The sequence below is a fragment of the Pipistrellus kuhlii genome, unplaced genomic scaffold, assembly GCF_014108245.1.
Source record: "Pipistrellus kuhlii isolate mPipKuh1 unplaced genomic scaffold, mPipKuh1.p scaffold_m20_p_4, whole genome shotgun sequence".
NCBI classification, from domain to species: Eukaryota; Metazoa; Chordata; class Mammalia; order Chiroptera; family Vespertilionidae; genus Pipistrellus; species Pipistrellus kuhlii.
Genome location: NW_023425540.1, coordinates 37,760,216 through 37,781,634, shown reverse-complemented (window position 1 = coordinate 37,781,634; position 21,419 = coordinate 37,760,216). Strand labels below are relative to the sequence as shown.

Genomic DNA, 21,419 nt, shown 5'->3' with positions numbered 1-21,419 from the left:
TTAACCTGGGATTTTAAGTTTAAATCAGGCAGGAAAGAAGGGGAAGAAGAGCATTTAGGCAAAGGAACCAACATGTACAAAGGCAAAGACTGCATGAAACTGTTCTAACTACTGGGAGAAAGAAGTTAGTTCTATGTGAAGCACAGGGCACACTTTTTGGGGAAGGACAGGACTTGACGCTCCAAAAGTAGGTTGGTCCAGATGGAAAGCGTTCTCTGTGTCGGGCAGAAGTTGCAACTTTTTCCTGATTAGATAGCAATCAGAGGTCTTTTCTCAACCTTTCTAATGCCGCAGCCCTTAAATACAGTTCTTCATGTTGTGGTGACCCCCAACCATAAAATTATTTTCCTTGCTACTTCATAACTGTAATTTTGCTGCTGTTAATGAATCATAATGTAAATATCTGTTTTCTGACGGTCTTAAGCTCTACAGTAGCGGTTCTCAACATGTGGGTTGCCTAAAACCATCAAAAAACACAGATATTTACATTACTATACATAACAGTAGCAAAATTACAGTTATGAAGTAGCAAGGAAAATAATTTTATGGTTGGGGGTCACCACAACATGAGGAACTGCATTAAAGGTTCGCGGCATTAGGAAGGTTGAGAACCACTGCTTTGGTGCTTCACAAAGATGCCCCCGGCAGCAACGTGAAGGGGAGTGGCAGGCCAGGTGAGGGGAGTGGCAGGCTCACGGCAGTGTGGCTGGATGGGAACCCACTGGAAAGATACACGTGGCAGAAATGAATGCACCTTCAATCCAAAATGGTAGAATGTAGAGCAAAAGGGAAAAGGAACATCATGCTGTAACTGAGTATCTGGGTAGATATGTTCTCCAAAATCTTTTAGTTGGGGAAGATCTCGTTTACCTAACCTTTTAGGCGAACTACTAAGCCACATGTTAACTCTCCAATTTACATATTAGTCATGTAAAAAAAAAATTGTCTAAAAGAAGCAGCCATCACCAAGCAGGTCCTTTGTTTTGGTATTTGAAATCCCGTCTACCCATCTGTCACACTCACACTGGTGGCCCTGGTCAGAGGGAAGTCTAGACCCTGGGCAAGGCTGCTGGGGCGTTCCCTGCTTTTCCTTCCACGATCCCCAAAGCAGGGAGGAGGGTGTCTTGGGGAAGCTGGGTTAAAAGGTCCCTGGGGGCAGTGAGAGGGAGATATATGTTGATGGTTCAGGGCAGTCTGCCACCGCCAAGCCACAACGTTACATCGTGTGGTGAGTAGTTCTAAAAGCCAATGCTGCTGTCACAATTCCATCTTAATTTTTATCAGCTGGATATGGACGGGGCTTCATGGTCGTATACTTAATGCTTTTGCTCAGATCCTTGGCTAACCGATGTTTTTCCGTGACTTTTTGACAGTTATTTTTGTTCAATAATGAATAATAAAGTGAGATTTACCATCTGTGTATGACAGCATTTGTTTTATTTTGACATTTCTTTTCTGGACAGCAAAGGTTTTATAATTAGCTTTTCCCTCTGCCAAAAAAATTCTGAAAAACCATTTCCCTGGGGGAAAAAAAAGTTTCATAGTTTCCTTTTCACTAGTTGCAGTCATCTTATTTGGATTTGGGAGTCTTTTAATAAGTCGGTCAGGAAATGACACAAGAAATTTTTCTTTTGAAAATTAATTCTTTACAAGGACAAAAATTAACTTTTGCCCAAAGAAAATTAGGAGAGAAAGTGAAAAGAAATATGTTTGAGATGGTGGTGGTTCCATTATCTTAAAAAAAAAAAATATTGAGGTAAAATTGTTATATTTAACAATATATAAGTTGATATATATTATATAAAGTTGGTACATACCACTATATAAATTCCACTGTAATTCAGCATCTGTATGCTCTACAAAGCAACCATCCCAAAAGACTAGTTACTATCTTTCAGCAATACTATATATATACCCCTTTTTATTTTTGTCAGACTTAATTGAGCAGAATTTAAAAAACCCTTTTTTACCTTGTTTCAAATGATTGGTATTTGAAATCATGTCTACTTGATTCTTGCTGTTACCCTGATCAGTCCAACTCGTTGAAATCCTGGGGAGATTGTGCTAAGATTGATAGACACCCCCGTATTTCCAAAGGCGTCATAAGCGGCAGCCATCAGCCTGGTGCTGCCTGTGGAGACGCTGCCTCCCCACCCCATCCTGCCTGCAAAGCTGAAAGGCCCTCTTCACGCAGCCACATGCACAGTTGGCTCAGTGACGGGGGAGCCGAGGAGAACAAGTTGCAGGTGTGTTAATGACTAGTGCTTTATCTCTGGAGTGCTCAAAAAAAAAAAAAAATGTGGAGGAAGCCACATTGATAATCGACGATAGAATGGCTTATCATTGCTAATGGCAAAAACATCATGCTGAGCTAATGGCCAAAACATCACTGCCCTGGCACCCTCCCCTGACACGATGAGGAAACACCTTCCAGCTCCTACAGTAGCAGCAGGGCCAGATTCTCTTTCCAGCCTGGAGTGTTTTCCTTTCCAAGTTATTCCGAAGGGCCGCTCCTAGGATCCGATTCCAGGCGCAGCCACCCTTATCCCATCCTCTCCACCCCATTCCCACCACCATCATTATCCAACGTTTGTACTGAGCACTAACAGATATGTGCAACTGGAAGAGACATTTTAGAACCTCAAAAGTGCATCTATTTTAAAATGGAGAAAACAGACATCTTCTACAGACATTAGGCCAGAATCATTTATAACAAGCCAGACAATAGAGCGAGATAACAGTGCTGTCTCAGCCATTCTTGTTCTCATGGGTAGAGTGTGAGCATTTCTATCCAGTATATTTCTGTATCATGAACCAGCACCTTCTTTTAAATTTTATAGGTTGGTTATGGGTCACATACTCTAGAAGTATAAGGAACATGGAGGAATCCCTTTGTCTAAAGATGGTGGTGCCCTTGTTTTGAATATACAGGTCAGCTCATGCAAAATAGAATGTGTATTTAATGCACTGGCTTGGTAGATGGTTGGGCTTTTTTGGGAAGAGATGTGAGGTTTGAGGAGAGGTTCTTGTGAGACTGTGACAGCAGCTGCGATTGCTTGCCCCCCACCAAGGTGTTGAAGAATTGTTACCTTCATCTCATCTAGCCCAAGACTCTTCTCCCTCCCTTCACAAAGCAGAGAGAAACAGAGGAGCAAGTGTGTTAAAGGCTAAATTAGAAGCCACCTTAGCAGTAGATCCTTGAATTTCTTACCCACCAACAATGATTCTCCTCCAAAGGGAACGATCGCCTTGAAAATGCTCTCCTTCTGTTCTATCGCAGGAAGCGTGCACACTTGGCTGAGGTTGACTGCTTATGGTTCCACAGGGAAGGGATGCTTTCTGTGGCCTAAGGTCTCCGTCAAGAACGTCAGGAGCGTGGCGCTTTGGGAGCATGTACCTGGAGAGTCACACAGACTTGTTTGAATCCTACATTCCCCAGCTATTGGTTTGGCCTTTTCACATCTCACTTGTTAAAGCAACAAAATGATTATAACACTAGGCTATTTGGGTTGTTAACATACCCTGTTTCCCCGAAAATAAGACAGTGTCTTATATTAATTTTTTCTCCCAAAATTGTCTTATCTTTCCATGCGCTAGGTCTTATTTTCGGAGGATGTCTTATTTTCGGGGAAACACGGTACTAACTACCATTTACTTAGTGCTTATATTGTGCCAGGTACCTAACCCAGCAGTGATCATGTAAGGTGTCATTTACATTTTAGTCATGTAGAATGAGTCTCGCCATATTACATGAGGTAGCAATTATTATCTGCACATGAAAGGTAAGAAAAAACAAAACAAGCTGGTGAGTGACTGATATCAGGCTTCCAGTCTGTCAGACTCTGAATTTCGTGAGCGGTAATATGAAATTAAAGTGTTTCCTGATGCATAGTAGGTGCTTGCATAACACATGTTAGTTCCCTTTCCTCCCATGTGTATCCTGTGGCTTTGAAAGATGTTGATTTCTGTGTTATTTGTAAGGTTCTGTAGAGCAGGTCTGTACTACTGCCCCCATGTGGTTCATTTGGAAACTGGTTTTACAGTGTTTTGTTGTTGTTTTTAAGTGTTTCGTGTTTGTTTGTTTTTAATGTTTAATTAAAGTAGTATAATATACGTGCAAATAAGTGTTATTTAAACGAGGTCTCTAATGTCACCTAAGTGTGTGGATAGTTTTGAAGATGATTCTACAACCTCACTACACAAGAAATACCACTTTTTACTTTCTACAGTCCAGCTTCATTTCTAATTGACCCCTAACTGGCGGGTAGGATACTTAACCTCGGTCACTCTTGCAGCTTCTCTCCTAGCCTCACCAAGTCTTCCATTCCTCCAGCTGTCTTGGAAGAAAACCCTTCTCTTTCCTGGCACAGCGCCCCATGAGGCTTTCTGTTTTGCCATCATCCTGACCAGAAGAGAAGAACTTTTCTTGCAATTATTTTTTTCCACCCGGCTGCTCTGTTTACGGAGACATTTAGCCCACTAGAGAAAGCCTCACCTTTCACACTTAAGAAAGAGTTCAGATCACCAGGGAGTAGAGTGTTGGTTCAGTTACCAGTTTAAATGTGAGAAAACGTTTCCAAGAGGAAAATAGAAAGGTCCACTGTCCCCACCTATCAGGAGCTTTACATCGCTAAGTGAACCTCATTTGCAGGTTTCATTTCATGTGCCAGGAGGGCTCAGCTTCCCTGGATTCATCGTCTTGTGTTACACCAAGCTGCAAGCATGCACTTAATACCCTGTGTCTCAACTCCAATTGAAAAATAACAAATATATATGTGTGTGTGTGTGTGTATATGTATGTGTGTGTGTGTATATATATATATATATTAAAACAACAACAACCAGTGCATTGATTAGTGCAGGGCTCCACCCTAAGCAGTCACCTCAGGGGACACGTTTGTTTTTCCGTGGCCATATCCACAGAGGACTGATTGGTCTCCTGTCAGATCTGGTTATGTCTGTGTGATGGAGGGTAGTTTTCAGAGGGAAAAGGGTAGTTGATACAGGAGAGGGTAAGGAGGAATTATCTTTTTTTGTTCTTAAGCACCCTTTATAACAACAAACACAGGAGTCTTCCGTTTTTATTTTTATTTTTAATAAATTTTTATTGTTCATATTATTACAGATGTTCCTCACTTCCCCCCTCCTCCATTGCTCCCCTTCATCAGGTTCCCACTCCACCCTCTGTCCTTTCCCCACCCCCCATTGCCTTCATCCATTGGTACACAGTTTATGTACAGTCTCTTCCCACACCCCCACTCCCCTTTTCCCTGAATCGTCAGTTCACTCCCCTTCCATACCTCGAGTCTTCCGTTTTTAAACATTGTCCTAATGCCAACATCTATCTAATTATATTGCAGATAATGGTGGGCAGACTTTGGCCGGGGGCAATAACTGGCCCCTTCGAGGCAGAAAGTGGAGCCTGTGGGAAGGAGGCGTGCGAGGGGTGGGCTTCGTGGCCAGCCCCTTGCTGAAACAGAAGGGCGTGAAGAGCCGGGAGCTCATCCACATTTCCGACTGGCTGCCCACTCTGGTGAAGCTGGCCGGGGGCAGCACGAACGGTACCAAACCTCTGGACGGCTTCGACGTGTGGAAAACCATCAGGTACCTGTGCATCCTTTTCTTTTTCCTCTCAGGACAGACCTGTAAGATCAGCTCCACTCAGCTGAGTGAGAATGATAGCTTTTTGTGAAAATGATAGCTCAGCTTACAAATAAATGATTTTTTAAAAAAGAAAGGCCTTTAGAAATATTGTAAAATTTTTTTTTCGGGTTTTTGATCCATAGACCTCTTTGAAACTGAAAGATGTGAATGTACAGGAAAAAGGTAGCTACACATATGCACAAGAATTCGGATAGCATTTATTTTTATGATATTAGACATTGGTTACACTTTCTCTCTATGTGATTATGTGTTTCATGTTGTTGAGTCAGCTTTGACTCCTTACAAGTCTATGACTGGGTGATGTTCACAGTGCTCTGTCCTCCACAGCCTAAGGCTTCTTTTATTGAATCAGTCCATCTTATATTTACTTTTCCTGATGCCTTGTATTTTTGCCCAGTATTATTATCTTTTCCAAAGACCATTTCCTTCTCATGATGTGCTCAAAGTAGAATAGCTTCAGTTTTGCCATTTTTGCCTCCATCGATGGTTCAGGTGTAATTTGCTCTAAGACCCACTAGTTTGTCTTTCTGGTGGTCCAGGGCATCTGTAGACCTCTCCTCTAACATCAGATTTCAAGTGAATCAATTTTTCATATCAGCCTTCTTCACTGTCCAACTTTTGCATCCATAGTAGTTTTTGGGAGCACAGTGGTGTCAATGATCTTAGTCTTCGTCTCTCTCTAATCTTTTTACTTCTTTTCATGGCTGTCCTTGCAAGTCTCAGCCTTCTCTTGATTTCACAGAGAAAAATGTGAAAAACGTTTTTTTACAAATTTCTGCCTCTCTCACTTATCTTTAATGCAAAATTAATACCTACTTTATGATTAAAAAATAAATAAAAATTCCCAAGCAGAGCAAAACTTGAACTTCAGTTCAGTTTATCACCAGCTTTCACCATGAAGGCTACTGAAGTTGGACTAAAAAAATAGGAGGAAGTTTTGAGTGGATTTAATATGATAACATATTGTCATGCTTGACATCCAGTCAGTTTTGATGTGTGTGTGTGTGTGTGTGTGTGTGTGTGTGTGTGTGTGTGAGTGTGTGTGTATGTGATAAACAGGTTATAAAACCCAACTTGCAAAAGCACACATAGCAAATGAAGTCAGAGCTCTGAGACACACTTTGCCAAATGAGGGTAGGCTTGAGTTGAGAAGTAGTTGAACTCATGTTGAATAATTTTCTCTGCTCCCAATTCACTGAGTTTATTTTCTTTGATTAAATCCAAATCATTGATGTTCATCTATATCACCAAACTGTGGATGGTAAGTTCACATGTCAGTCTTAAGATTCTCTTGATCAGAAGTAACATTTGGCATTTGTTTGCTGCTGCCCGCAGAAAATTTGGGAACAGTTTAGTTCCTTAACTCCAGATTTGCAGAAAGTCTGTCTTCAGTGTTAGGAACACTGACCTCCTACTGACCAGTCTCTTATAAACAGAGCTCTCCATTCCTGAGCATGCATAGTGTTTGTTGACTGCAGGGCTTTACCCAGAATGTATGGTGAAAAACATTGTCCAAGCATGCTAAACCATGAGGAAGTACAGGCTCCTTTTCTATTGTTTTAAAAAGTAAAAATTGCTGCCCAATGTTTAATCAAGAATTTTAAGACTCTAGAAATCCAGCAAATTTCCCTTTAGTAGGTGAAGATCCGCTCTTATGCTCTCCTTTCTTGATAAAAAGATCCTGGAAAAAGAGTGATGTAGCCCCCTAGTCATTGCTTTGTACAGTATCACAAGCCCTCCTTTAGTGTCAGTGGCAGAGCACCGGGCACCCATACCCGCCGACCCAGTAAGCCATCGGTCAGATGGACATCTGGAGCCTCTTTTCTGAAGCCCTAGAAACACGTGGACAGCCAAATGCCAGAAACACATCATCTGTGCCCAGAGTTCTGCAAATTTTTTTCCAGTCACATATTTACTTGGAAATACCATTTCCAAGATGATGGTAGCTGTTGAAAATTTCAGTAAGTTCTGATGAAATAGGAATGCCAGTAATGGGTGAAAAATAGAGTTGGCTGTGCTGAGAGCAGCAGGGTTTCACTAGTTGCCTAGTTATCAATTCCTCTTAGACCCGCTTTAAAATATTAAAACGTTAGGAGAAATAGCAGTTCTGGATTGAGTGACATTATTTGCAATAGAAGCTCTTTCAACTGCTTCCATTTTTTTTTCGGTTCCAAGCCACAGACCTTGTTTGTCATTTAGAGGGACATGACTCCTCCAAGCTCTTTCCAATTCCAGTATTACAACACCTTTTATTACATGCTTTCCCATTCCTGTTTCTAATTTTAATTAATCTTTTGATAGGATGGTTAATATTTTCAAGTAATTATAGTAAAGGTACACAAATAATGAGTTATTTTAGTCTTTGCATATGAAAAAATATCTATTACCTCCAAACATAAATAATAATTTGACAGACAATTCTTGTCAAATATTTTCTTCTCAGCATTCTATAGACATTGTTTTAGTGTCTCTTTTTAAAAAATATTGTTTTATTGATTACAAAAAGGAAGGGGGAGTGAGGGAGAGAGAGAAACATCAATGATGAGAGAATTATTGATCTGCTGCCTCCTGCTCAGGGGCAGGTGTCTTGACCAGGAATTGAAAGGTAACCTCCTGGTTCATAGGTCCACACCCAACCTCTACACCGAAAGGGCACTTTATTGTCTTTTGATAAGTATTATTCTAGAAAAGTGTAACTCTTTTACCTGCAAACAATTTTTTTTCCTTTATTCTTTTATCATTTTTCTTTTTATTTCATTCATATGAGAACATGACTGTTAGCTGAACCTACTATGGTAATCATTTCATAATATATATAAATCAAATCAGCATGCTGCATGCCTTAAGCTTATATAGGGATTCATGTCAATTATTTCTCAGTAAAATAAACAGACAAATAAATGTTTGCCCAGCCGGCAAAGCTCAGTGGTTGAGCATTCCCAGTCAGGGCACATGCCTGGGTTGTGGGCTTGATCCCCAGTGAGGGACATGCAGAAGGCCCATGAGATGGTTCTTTCTTCTCTTCGATATTTCTCTCTCTCTCTCACTCTCTCTCTCTGAAATCAATAAAACTATATTTTTAAAAATTGTTTAATCTTTTTTAAAATTTTAAAAAAGCTCACATTGCAATGTTGGTGGCTGACAATGTAGAATTTATGTCAAAATTATTGATAAATACAGTGATGGAAATGGTGAATATGGTGATTTCCTTTGACCCATGTATTTAGAAGTATGTTGTTAATTTCCAAATATTTCAGATTTTCTCTAATGATATTGGTGATGTCTAGTTTAGTTCTGTTTTGGTCAGGGAACATACTTATCATTTCAATTCGTTTGAAATTTATCACCCGAGGATAAATTTAACACTTGGGCCTATCTATGGTCTTTCTTGGTGTCTGCCATGTGGACTGAAAAAGAATGTGTATTCTGTAATTTTTAGGGGCTGTATTAGGTTTCTCTTTATGATCCAGTCAGAAAATATTTTATTTTAATAGATGAGTTTATGCGCATTGCTATGACTGGCATTTTTATTCTTAGTTTTGTCATATTATTTTGCATTATATTTACTTTTATCTTTGATCTTTTGTTAGTTCTTTTAATATTTAGAATTATGTATATTTTATTTCATTGTTAGCATTATGCTATTTTCTTTATATAATCCTCTCAGTCCCTTTTTTAGTTAGTCCTCACCCGAGGATATTTTTCCATTGATTTTTAGAGAGAGTGAAAAAGAAGGGGAGAGAGAAACATTGATGTGAGAGAGACACATCACTGGTTGCCTCTTGCACGCACCCCCACCAGGACTGGGGATCCTGCCTACAACTGAGGTGCATGCCCTTGACCAGAATTGAGCCTGGGACTCTTTAGTCCTCAAGCTGTTGCCCTATCCACTGAGCAAAACCAGCCATGGCTCAGTCCCTTTTTTAAAAAACTTAGGTTCTACTCTTTGGTTTATCAGCTTATAATGGCATCTTTAACTCTATAAGGAACTCAACTAACTTATTCAACTTTACCCTTTCTCTCCCCCTTTCCTGCCAGTTTTATTTTTAGTCGTATTAATTCTACTATGTCAGAGCATATAATATATATGATATTGTTTTTCTATCCTTACCCACAATTTCGTTTTAGCCTCAGTTCTACAATATATTAAATGCTAAGCACTCATCCATTTCTAAAGTTTTTCTCAATTATCTCTTAGTTGGAGGAATTCATTCTTTAGTAGATTTCTCAGGATTCTTAGAATTTTTGCATATCTATTCAATATTAAAACATTTTCTACAAACTTGAGAATTAATAAGTAGTTAAACTGTTACAAAATTCTTGTTTTATACTGTCTTTCCTTGACTTTCTTGAAAATGTCACCCTACTGTTTACTTGTTTTATATGTTGCTGTTGATATGTTTAATGTCAACCTGATTTTATTTTCTTTGCAAGTGACTTGGTTCTTTTTCCTGAAGGCCCAGAAGACTTTTATTACAACTACTATTATTATCTAAAGTCTAAGACTTTTACTTGCTATGCTTCAAAGGTAACCATGTTCCCAGTCAGTATTTCCAGATACACATTGTAGATTGAGGTCTTTCATTTCAGAGATTTTTAAATTATAGTTTTAAATATTATATTTTATTGTTTGTGTTTCCTCTTCAGGGACTTCAATTATAGGTATTATTTAATCTTATTTATATGTTTTTTGTTTCTATCAATTTCCCTCTCCTTTTTACTTTTTAATTTTTTAATTTGAGTTATCTTCTCTATTTTTTATCTTTAGTATCTATCTGCTTTTATACACCTTCAGTTATACTAGTATATCATATCCCTTCATTTCTGATATTTTGTCTTTTCTTTTAGTTTCTTTTTTTAGTTCAGTGTCCAAGTTTTTAAATTTTTAATTCATGGTATTTTTTTATATTGGCAGTTCCGATTTAATTATGTTTGATTCATGTTGAAATGTCATGTTACCATTTTCTTCAGCTTTTTTTCCTCCTGTAGTAGGGGATTGTTTTTATTTGCCAAAAGTTTTTAATTCTCACTTTTTAAAAAATTTTTATTCCTATGCTAACATTGTTTAGATGCTGCTCCTGCACTTTCCAAGCCACTTCCTCTTGACTCCCCAGTAGCCACTCTCTGATCCGCCAGGCATCAGACTGCATCAGAATCATCCTGGAGTTCATTTCACTAGACATGCTCTGAAGCCCTTCCCTTCTTGTTCCCCTCCCTGTCCTTTGCATGATTCCCACCTGACTCGACTAAGATGGACACAGCACTGAGCTTTCGGGTCTCAGGTGGTTGTTTAAACCCGATCCAGAGTTTATATATGTTCTGTCTCCTGCTTATGTTGTGGGCTTGGGTGTTAGGTGATTTTACTTTTTCCTTTTCAGTATGTTGTTTTTGTTTTTGTTTTTTCTCAGAAAAATGTGTGGAGAGATTCAAATTTAGATGGCCACCAGTTTTCTGTGGAAATCTGGAAACTCACATGTTCTTGGGCCCTTGCACTTGTTTAAGACAAACAGCACTAGAAACTATAATGAAGCATGATAAGTACGGTTGGTAATATAAAGATGATAGGGAACTCCAGCCAGTACTCTGCCTTCGAAGACTGCCAAGTGACTATATATGTTTTTAAGTTAAAGCAGAATGTTTAAAAAACGACGTGTTATTTTTTTTTTTTATTCCCTACTTTACCCTTTTTGACAAAAGAGCTCTACCCTAGGCCCCTAGTCTGTACTAGCAGAGCTCTGCGTGCTGTTGTCGATTTCTTTTGTACTTAGCTGCTGTATTCTAGGATGCCACTCCATGCTAGTTTCTTCTGTTTACTCCCAGATGGTCTGGTGTTCGCTGCTGGGGTGGAAATAGGGAGGGATGCTGCCTGGGGGCGAGGGAGGAGGGACAGAAGGCTTGCTTTGAAGCCTGCAAATGGGAGAGCATTGCCTGTTTTTTTGTGGTGCTGCCCCCTGAGTCCTCTACCTAAAGGTAGACAGAATGACACCATCTTCTGTTTTCCTTGGGATCAGGTTTTGATTCCTCTGGTGGAATCCAAGAATATGTTGTTAATCTCCGCAGCACTGGCATTGGGGACATTCCCTCGGGACTTTGGCATCTGGTCTTCTCTTCATTTTCCAGCACTGTTGCCAGTTTTCATCTCTTTGTAATTCTTCATGAGTTTTATAATGGAAATTGGAATAAAGGCTTATTAGGCCCTGCTGGTTTGCCTAGATACTAACCCCAAAGAACTACCAATTATTTCACATTAATGAGTAGGAAAAAATTATATTAAGGGCATGATTCCATCACTTTTTATAATATTACTTAATATTATTTCTTAAGTCTACTTAAATTTTAATAAGATTCCTTAATAAAAATAACATGAAAAATTCTCTCCTTGTATATAACTTTATACAAATTAATTTTCTCATTAAATATAGTAAAAATGTTATCATTTCCATGCCTAAACTCTTCATTTGTGACCATGTTTGCATGTTAAAATGGCTTTTCAAGGAACATGGGACTTACACAAACCCAGTATTCACGCATTCCCACATAACAAAGGTATTTATAATGGTTACAAATGTGAACTCTGTGGATATATCTGGTTCAAACCTGTCTCCATTTATGTTTTGTGTGATCTGGGTAACAACTCTAAGCATCAGATTCCTCATGTTTAAAATACACTATTAGTGATACCTGCCTCATAGTCACTTACAGGAGGATTTAGTAAAATAATCTTTATAAAGCACTTAGCACAGTGTCTGAGACATAGTAACAGCACTGTATTTTGAAGTGAAGATGATGATGATGAAGATGCTTATAAAGGGTTAATGGGACAGACATTATTATGTAGGTATTTGTTGAAAATTTTTTTAAATTAGTAACTGTTTTTCAAAATTTCACCTCAGAAAATATTGCCCTGGCTGTTTCTCTTTGTAAAAATTTGATACTGCCTTACAGGGTGTGTCTTTTTATGACAGATGGCCAGTAGCTAGTGGTAAAAGAAGTATGGAATGTAATAGCATTTCACTTATTTATGGGAAATATTTTACTGCCCCACCCTTCAACTGGTTGGAAAATGAAAGTCAAAAACTGGAAACTCTATTTATAAATGGACAGTGCTGTGATCTCAGTGTCTGAAACTGTAGACTTTTAGAAAATATAGCATATTGGGAACTAGTCACTGATCAATTTCTCCTTGTTCTATTTTTTAATAAAATTAACCCAGAAAATATGAAATTTGAGGTAAATTAAAATTGAATACTGAAATGTATCAGTCTTCAAGACAAGAAAATGGAGAAAAACTCTTAATAGAGATATTTGAAGTCAATCGAGATATTTGTTAATGGTGCCTAATAATAAACTACATGAGTGAAAATAGAATACATTCAAGGAGATGCTGAGGCCATGTCTACATTTCACTAAGGAGACAATTTAGCATTGTGGTTAGGAGTGGGGAATTCAGGAGTCAGTCTGCCCGAGTTCCAAACCCAATTCTATCACCTCCTTAACCATGTAATCTTGTAACTCACTTAACTGCAGTGTGCCAAGGTGGTGTCTACACCATTGTGTCAAGAATTAAATGAAATAATGCATGTAAAGTATTTAAAATGGTAAATGCTCTACAATTGCTGGTCACTATTATTCCAGTTAGCTCAGCCAAAGACCCCCATGAGACTCCAGTTTGATTGTTATGGACATGTGTGTGATGTGCCCATTTCACTGGTTTAGAGGTGGGCGTCCATCATCATGTGGTCATTGTGAACTGACTGCCTTGGCCTCTAATGCATGCGAGGCAGGAGGTGAACACTGTGCTGTGAGGTCCACGAAGAGTCCCGCAGGTGTTTACCTTAGAGAACTCTCCCTGGTTCCTGTCAGCCTGGGGCCCAAAGAGCTGCCATCATAGCAACTCCCCTTCCCTAGGTTCACCTAAAAACAAGGAACTTGTGTGAGTGTTGAAAAATCACTTACTATAAACATCATCAGTCATTATTCAGAGATTTACTTTCCACAAGTGGAATCAACAGTCCAGGGGAGGTAGTGTTGCTTATACAGCTAAACTGTGCCATCTGTCTAAACTGAAAAACAAGGAAAATTCCCACATAACAGATTGCAGCATATCTTTTTTATATGCAGCTCATCATGGGTAGACTGTATACCTTAGCCTTATTTGATACTGATGCTTTTCTAAAGAGACTCTCACATGGGAGAGAGTTTCACAACAGGCCTTAGAAAGCAGTTATAGCTACCTCATTGTATTTCATAGGAGAACTCTTGCTAGCAAGAAGAATGGGTAAGAATATTAATGTCCATTGTATCTACATATTATTCTTATATCTGCATCTCAGATTGTAGCCTTGTTTTTGTGGTTGTATTTTTCCCGTGTCCGCATAGTTAAAATCTGCATTTTGCAATGAAAGTTGTTATTGATCTTAAGTGACCAGCTTATTCAGTACTCAGTATATCCCAGGCACTGTGCTAAGTGCTTTACAAATGTTGCCTCATTTAATTCATAACATCCATGTAAGTTGGTACTTTTATGCACATTCTGCTAGTGAGAAAAACAGGACTCAAGTTTATATGGCCAGTAATTTGTGGAGTAGAGATGCAAATTTGAAAGGCTGTGCTCATAAAGACAATGCTATTTTGCTTATGAGAAAGCCAGTGCTCCAGAAGTAGGCAGAAGTAAGACCATAAACTATTAAAGCAACTGACATTGCCCAGTTTCAATGTGCTTTGGTTGTATGGAAAAGAAACTTAGAAATAATGTGCAAAAGAATAATGAAATACAGTATTTATAGCATTACCTATAAGTACATATAGAAACATAGAGAAGATAGAAGCTAACACATGTTGTCATACAGCAATAATCACTCACATAAGCATTTTATGAGTTTGATGAGGCCACAATTTATTCTTTAAGATTGTGGTGATCACAATTGATAGTTGGTACAAGCTATTATGAACATACTAAACACTTTTATTTTAATCCAACCCACTTTGGTACACATACTTTTGAGGAAGAAATCGTATCGTATACTAAAACTTTTGTTCAGCAAATGATACTATCAGGAAAGAAAAAAACAAAACAAAAAAACATAGAATTAGAGAAAATATTAACAAAACATGCATATAATAAGGAACTTTCATCCAGAAGATGAAAAATATTGGTGATGGGAATTGAAGGGTTTTGTTTTTTTGTTTTAATACATTTAATTTTGTTTTAACATTTACATTTACTTACTTCACAAATACAACATTGCCAGTCACAATCCAGATTTTCTTGAAATGTCATGGTCCTTAGAATCCCAAAACCACTGCTGTGGATAACTAGCTGTGAGTTTGGGGTGTGGATATTGGGCCACCAGAAAACGTGGCCTCTTAGTACCTCAGGAGCCTTAATTGGTTATTCAGATATGTACAAATCCAGGGCATGAACAGCACTCGGCAATCTCCTATTGGATTATCAAGTTCTCCACAGTTCTCCCCCAGGGACTGGAACTGTGTCTAACTCCTTCCGTAAGGCTGAGTATATACTAGATAAATGACCTGGGTGCTTCCTGCACACCCCACCTACGTCTGATGTTTATGCTCCCATTTTTTTTAAGAATGCTTTTTTGAGAGTCACACAACCCATTATGTGCCCAATAACTTACAATGCGCCTTGCTCTTCGGCAGCGTGAGAGGTTGGACTAAGTGATCTCCAAGGTTTTTTCCCAGCACCACTGTAGGTTGTGATTGTATTTGCATGCACCCTCTTTTCATGTTAAAGAAGTAAATGTATTTCACACATACGTGTAGTAACTATACGTTCTAACCATTGTGCCAATCTGGACAGGGAGGACAGTAGCTTTTCTCACATAAGCTGATATCCACTAGGCATGCTGCATCTGTACTGCTGATGCTGCCACGTGGTAGATGCTCTGTCTTCATTTCATTGTGAGGATTCAGTGTGTTTAAATACAGCTACATTTTCTATTGCAAAAGGTCACCAGACTCATTTTTTTTAAAAATACGCTTGACACTGAAGTTCTTATATAAATGTTCAGTCATTGTTATAATGTAAACAAATGAGGACTACTTGGCGATACATGTCAGTTGGTAAATTTGCTATTTTCTAAACGTATAAGGGTAGGAAGTATTAAAACCACTGATACCCATTTGAGAGAGGAAATTAACGTTTTCTAAAAAATTCTTTTCTAGCGAAGGAAGCCCGTCCCCCAGAATTGAGCTGCTACATAACATCGATCCAGACTTTGTGGACCTTTCTCCCTGTGAGTACCTTGTTCATGGCTGCTAAACAAAATCTGTGTGGCTCGCAAAGATGGATTTCTTACCTAATGTGTCTCTAGCCTTGCTTTCTCTTTTTCCACTTGAGTTTTCTGGAAAGGTAAAATAGTTCTCCATGGCAGCTGCTGTCTAGTCTCACAGTGGCTTTGGTACCACCAAGCTGAATTCTGTTCTCTGCTCTGCAGACTTACTATTAGGTCTAGTAATAATTAATGTCGTTTTCTAATACTTTTTTTAAATCGAATTTATTTAAACAATACAACAAAATTTAATCGACAATATAGTTGCCGTTGTTTTCTACTACTTGTGCCCAACGCTCAGGAAGAATTTTAATCCCTCTGTTGTAAAATTCTTGTGATTTTGATGCAAAAAATTCGGTCAATGCATTTTTGAGGCATTCTTCATTATTAAATTTTTTTCCAAGAAGAAAGTTTTGCAAAGAACGAAACAAATGATAATCGGAAGGGGCAATATCAGGAGAATATGCAGGTTGAGGGAGAACTTCCCATTCCAACTGGCGCAGTTTTTCAGCAGTGATTCTTGCAGTATGCGGTCGTGCGTTAGTTATCGTGGTGAAGAATTACGCCCTTCCGATTAATCAGCGCGGGTTCTTTTTCTCTTAAAGCTTGGGCTAACCTTTCCAATTGGGCACTATACACTGCACTTGTAATGGTTTGGTTAGATGGCAAAAGTTCATAATGAAGAATTCCTTTAAAATTCCACCAAACACACAACATCACTTTTTTCGCATGCAAGTCAGGTTTTGGCATGGGCTGCGGAGCCTCATTTTTGTCCAACCATTGAGGCCGCCTTTTCAAATTAACATACAGCACCCATTCTTCATCTCCGGTAACAATTTGCTCTAAAAACGGCAAACGGTTTTGACGAGAGAGGAGCGAACTGCAAATTGTGACTCTTTGATTACGGTTGTTGTCGGTCAACTCATGAGGAACCCATTTTCCAAACTTTTGGACTTTGCCAAGTGCACACAATTGATTGGAAATTGTTTTTTGTGAACAATTTAAAGTTGTTGCAAGCTCTTGTTGGGTAATTTGAGGATTTTGCACCAAAAGAGCTTGAAGAGCTTCTTGATCAAAATTGGACACACGGCCTCGACCACTCTTGTCATCTAACGAAAAATTTCCCTCGCGAAATTTTTCAAACCAACGCTGGCATTTTCTGGCGCTAACTGCATCTTGACCAAGAGCACTACAGATGTTTTTTGCAGCCTCACTTGCTTTTCTTCCTAATTGGAACTCGTAAAGCATGCAGTGCCGAATATGCTCTTCATCCGCCATCTTCTTAGCCCTAGTTTTGCAACAAAAACCAACCCAAACACAAACTTTTTCAAGCAAAACTTGTTAATTGCACTTCACATGTTCTGTAGATACCACGTGTTTGAAGGTTATGTCAATACAAGTCAACGCCAAGCAAGATTTTAAACGAATGTTTTAAAACGACATTAATTATTACTAGACCCGTAACTTTGATTAAGCCTTTTCACCCTCCGTGCCTCAGCTTTCCCATGTGTCACTGCGAATGTCACGTTGTTTTTACCCTGTTCTTACTTGAGAGCTCTGGCCTTCTTCCAGAAAACATAAGCCATCATGTCATCTGATCAAGCTGGCATCTCACAGGCATGACTTACTGAGCAACCATGGAGGTAACTTAGCATGATTCTACTGCCTAAATTAACCCATTGGTAGCTCTCTCTATTCATTCCTCAGGCCACTTAGTGCTCTCAGACCCCAACAGGCTGCAGTAGCCCCGTATGAAACATGCCAGGGGCCTCGGCGTCTGAGCCTGGAAAGCGTGACCTATTGCGCCCTTTGCCCAGGTTCCATCAGATGCCTCGCCTGGAGGCTGGGTTTAGAAAATGGTGCTCTTACATTTCCTTCATTCAGGTCGCTGCTCACATCCCCTCCTTTCTAAACGTGCTGGTTCCCTTTTGTTCAGGCTCTCCTTGCTTCTTGGTCCTCTCCAGTCTATGCTAACGCCATCCCCAGGTCTCCCTGCTCCGAGAATGCCCCTCATTCAATTTTCTTTTTAGACACTTGCCATTTCCAGGCACGCAGATCCTCATTCTTCTGTGTTGAATATATGTTTCCCTTTGCCTGAGACACTTTCTCTGCCTCTCCACAACTGTTCCCTTAAAGCCAGCCCAGTGCCCCATTGCTGTGACTGCTTTCCATCAGCCCCAAAGGAGCAGCCGTCCCTTCCTCTGTGCCCCCTCCAGGCCTTTCGGTACAGCAGTCATCAGGCTGTCTAGTATGTGCCTTCATTTCCCACTAACCTCAGGAAGTCAGGGTCTGTGAGTTGTAATCTTTTCATCCTCATACGTTAACAAAGAGCCTGCACTTAGTAGGCGCTCAGGAATGATCACTTGTTGGCTGAGTGGAGAAGAGTTGGGATGGAATAAAGACCGAAGTGTCCTCATTAGACTTGGAAAGGAAAAGGCCCCGAGACAGGCAGGAATGGCTACCGTGTGGGGAAATCTCTATGTCTCTTGGAGTAAACTTAGGTGAATGAGGGGGGCAAGGGCAGTTATATGTCCAGCGTGGCAGCTACTGGCCTTATGTGGCTACTGAACACTTGAAATGTGGCTAATGGTGATGGAGATGTGCTGTAAGTAAAAAAATCAGATTTTGAAGACTTCGTATGAAAAAGTAAAACATAACATATATTTACTACATGTTGAAATGGCACACTTTGGATATGTTGAGTTAAATGTACGACTGATATGAATTTTACCTGTTTCCTTTTCCTTTTGAATGTGGCTAATAGAAAAACTTTAATTCCCTATGTATTTCTATCGGTCTAGAAGGGTTATTCTGGAAGGTGCTAGGAAATGACTTGACCAGCTGCACAAGAGAGCCACGGCTCGTGATGGCTACCGTGCGGCTGCCCATCGGTGGTTGGTAAACCTTCCTCTGCCCCGCACACCCAGGGGAGCTGGCAGTGTCCAGTCTGTCTGTGGGCCACAGAGCAGTGGTTCTTAACCAAGGGCCAGTCCTATCCGAATCTCTCCCGGGGTCCAGAGGAAGTAGGGGGAAGGCAGGAGTGTTTTTTTAAAACCTCCAAGTAATTTAATGTGCTGAGTATGCTGCCCACATTATAATGTTTGTAAACTGTTCTGACCCACTAAATCCATCCATAAACGAAAAGCCTCAAGCCCCCTTCACTCATTACGACATGTTTCGACTTGGCACCAGAAACGGGAGCTTATGAACTCTGTTCCTGTGTCACCTGGCCATCGCACTGCGTGCTGTGACTTTCACTGTCTTCCCCAGAGTGCCCCCAGCTCCAGAGTAAACGTTAGTAAAGGCATGGGAATCGGAACCGAGGATCGTCTTCGTTTCACCTAAGACCCTGGATCGCAAGGTCTTGAGCAGGTCCCTCCACTTTGCTTGGAGTCAGCTCCCACATATTAAATATGGACTCACCAAGACCCTTTATTGCTGCTCCGCCTTCCCCCTCCTGAAGCCCATTCCAGGCCTCCCTGCCAGCCCGCACTCCTGCTCTGACTTCGGTGCACAGTGAGGGACACAGTCAGGCCTTGACACTGACACAGAGCCACACTCACTATTTGTCCTCAGAATCAGGGCAGCTCTCTATGCTGCCTGTGCCTGCAGGCAGCCGAGAGCCCCCTCCCACCCGGGCAGCACCGTGGGCTTTGCTCCCAGTTTCATATTCATTTTAATCCCACTGTGCAGCCACTGGAGAAGGGGAGCTACCTCAGGGGACCTGCTTCTTTATAGGATGGTGGTATATGTAACATTTCCTTTTCTGTGCAATTAATTTGTCGGGAGAAATGAAATCCGGCTATAGGAAAATGTGTATTCACTCGAGGCCCAACGCACAAAATTCATGCAAGAGCAGGCCTTCGTTCTCTCAGCTGCCGGCACCAGCTTCCCTCCGGCACCCGGGGCCCGGGCTTCCCTCGCAGCCCTGGCTTCGTCCAGAAGGTCACCCGGAATGACATCCGGTCTAGTTAGCATATTATGCTTTTATTATTATAGATAGGACAGCAAAATCTGAAATTCATGATTTTAGAATCTATTTTTTTTTTTTAATATGTTCAGGAAACTTCTCTGGAGTAAAATTAGGAAGCAGCCTATCTAGGGTGTAAAAAACTGAGGATTAACAGCTGAGTCAGTGTTATCACAGCAACATCTCTGTGCTTTCTAAGGCGAGCACTGCCCGGATTAGGTGTACTTACTGATAGCAGAGAGGGTAAGGCTCCGCCCACGCCTTCCCAAAGCCACTTCATCCCTTTCCTCATCCGTGAAGACTGAGTTAAATGATGTCTGCAGTCCCTTCCAGCTTCAGCATTCTGTGGGTCCCTATATAAATAGAACCTCAAGTGAGCAAAGCTGTCCTCAGTTCCTCTCCTTTTTCACCCCGCCAGAAAGGGTGCACTCGTTGACAAGCAGGAATGCAGCCAAAGGCATGGTTGTAATGGGTGAACACAGCGAAACTGTTAGAAACACCGAGAGTGCTAGAATAATGTGAAATATCGTATGATTTTGTTATTACTATATCGAGCCCTCCTTTCTGATCCCTAATTTAAAACATCACTCATCCATCACCTTTTTCATCTGCTCCCTCTTTTTTAGTGGGTCTTGTTGGGAATGATGGGCCAGTACCTCCTCCTACCACGAATCACAGGACAAGTCACTAGACGTGTCACAGGGAAGCCCGGCCTTCTAAGTCGTACCCGCTCCCCTCCCAGGCTCACCTCTTGTGTTGAGCAGATACACCTCCTCCCCTTATTCTAAAAGTATCAAGCACCCTCAGAGGCTCTTCTTGTATAGGTTTTTTTTCACAGCCACATACCCTTGGTAGCTCTACTTGGTTCTGAAAAGCTCTGGCTCCAAATTCCATGCTCCCACCCTGGCTCTAGCCTCAGACCAGGAGGAAAAAACAATTCAAAGGCAATAGATCAACCTGCAGGCCCCAGGCTTGATCTGGGCTGTTCTGAGGGAATGACCCTACTTCACCTGCAGCCACAGCCCCCCTGGCCATCAGATGTGGGATTCTGTGCATCATTGGCTTCTCACGTGCCTTTGCTGGCGGCACCCGCTCATGTACCTGACACACACGCACACGTACACGTGAAGCACTCAGATTCTGCTGATAGAGCTCCACTGGAGACGAGGGGCCCTGACAGATGTTAGCGTTTTCCCCACCACCAACGGCCAAGTCTTCAAAGCGATCCTGTCCAGCTTCGTTACTGTTTCATTTAAAGGGCCTCCTCTCTTTAAAGGTTATAATGAGATGTTATTTCTGCTCATGATTACAGGGGGGAAGAACACTCTCCCCGCCCTCTCCTCTCTCACGTGCTCATTTTCTGTGGTAAAATTGCCAAATCTATGCTTGAGATCCAAGGTTGTCCCGGTTTGCATGCTTGGGAGCTGCTCCCTGTGTCCTCTCCAGAGAAGCATTCAAATCTGTTCCCTGACATTGGGCTGCCATCCCCA

At 40.7% G+C, this 21,419-nt stretch overlaps 1 protein-coding gene across 1 annotated transcript in view; it reads left to right on the top strand.

Moving 5' to 3' along the window:
• The window catches only part of ARSB (arylsulfatase B), a 118,450-nt gene that overhangs the window by 52,724 nt on the left and 44,307 nt on the right, over positions 1 to 21,419 (top strand). The window contains exons 5-6 of the mRNA XM_036409798.2: positions 5,361 to 5,604; positions 15,853 to 15,923. Coding sequence (XP_036265691.1) covers positions 5,361 to 5,604; positions 15,853 to 15,923 — 315 coding nt within the window. The remainder of the gene's footprint in view (positions 1 to 5,360; positions 5,605 to 15,852; positions 15,924 to 21,419) is intronic.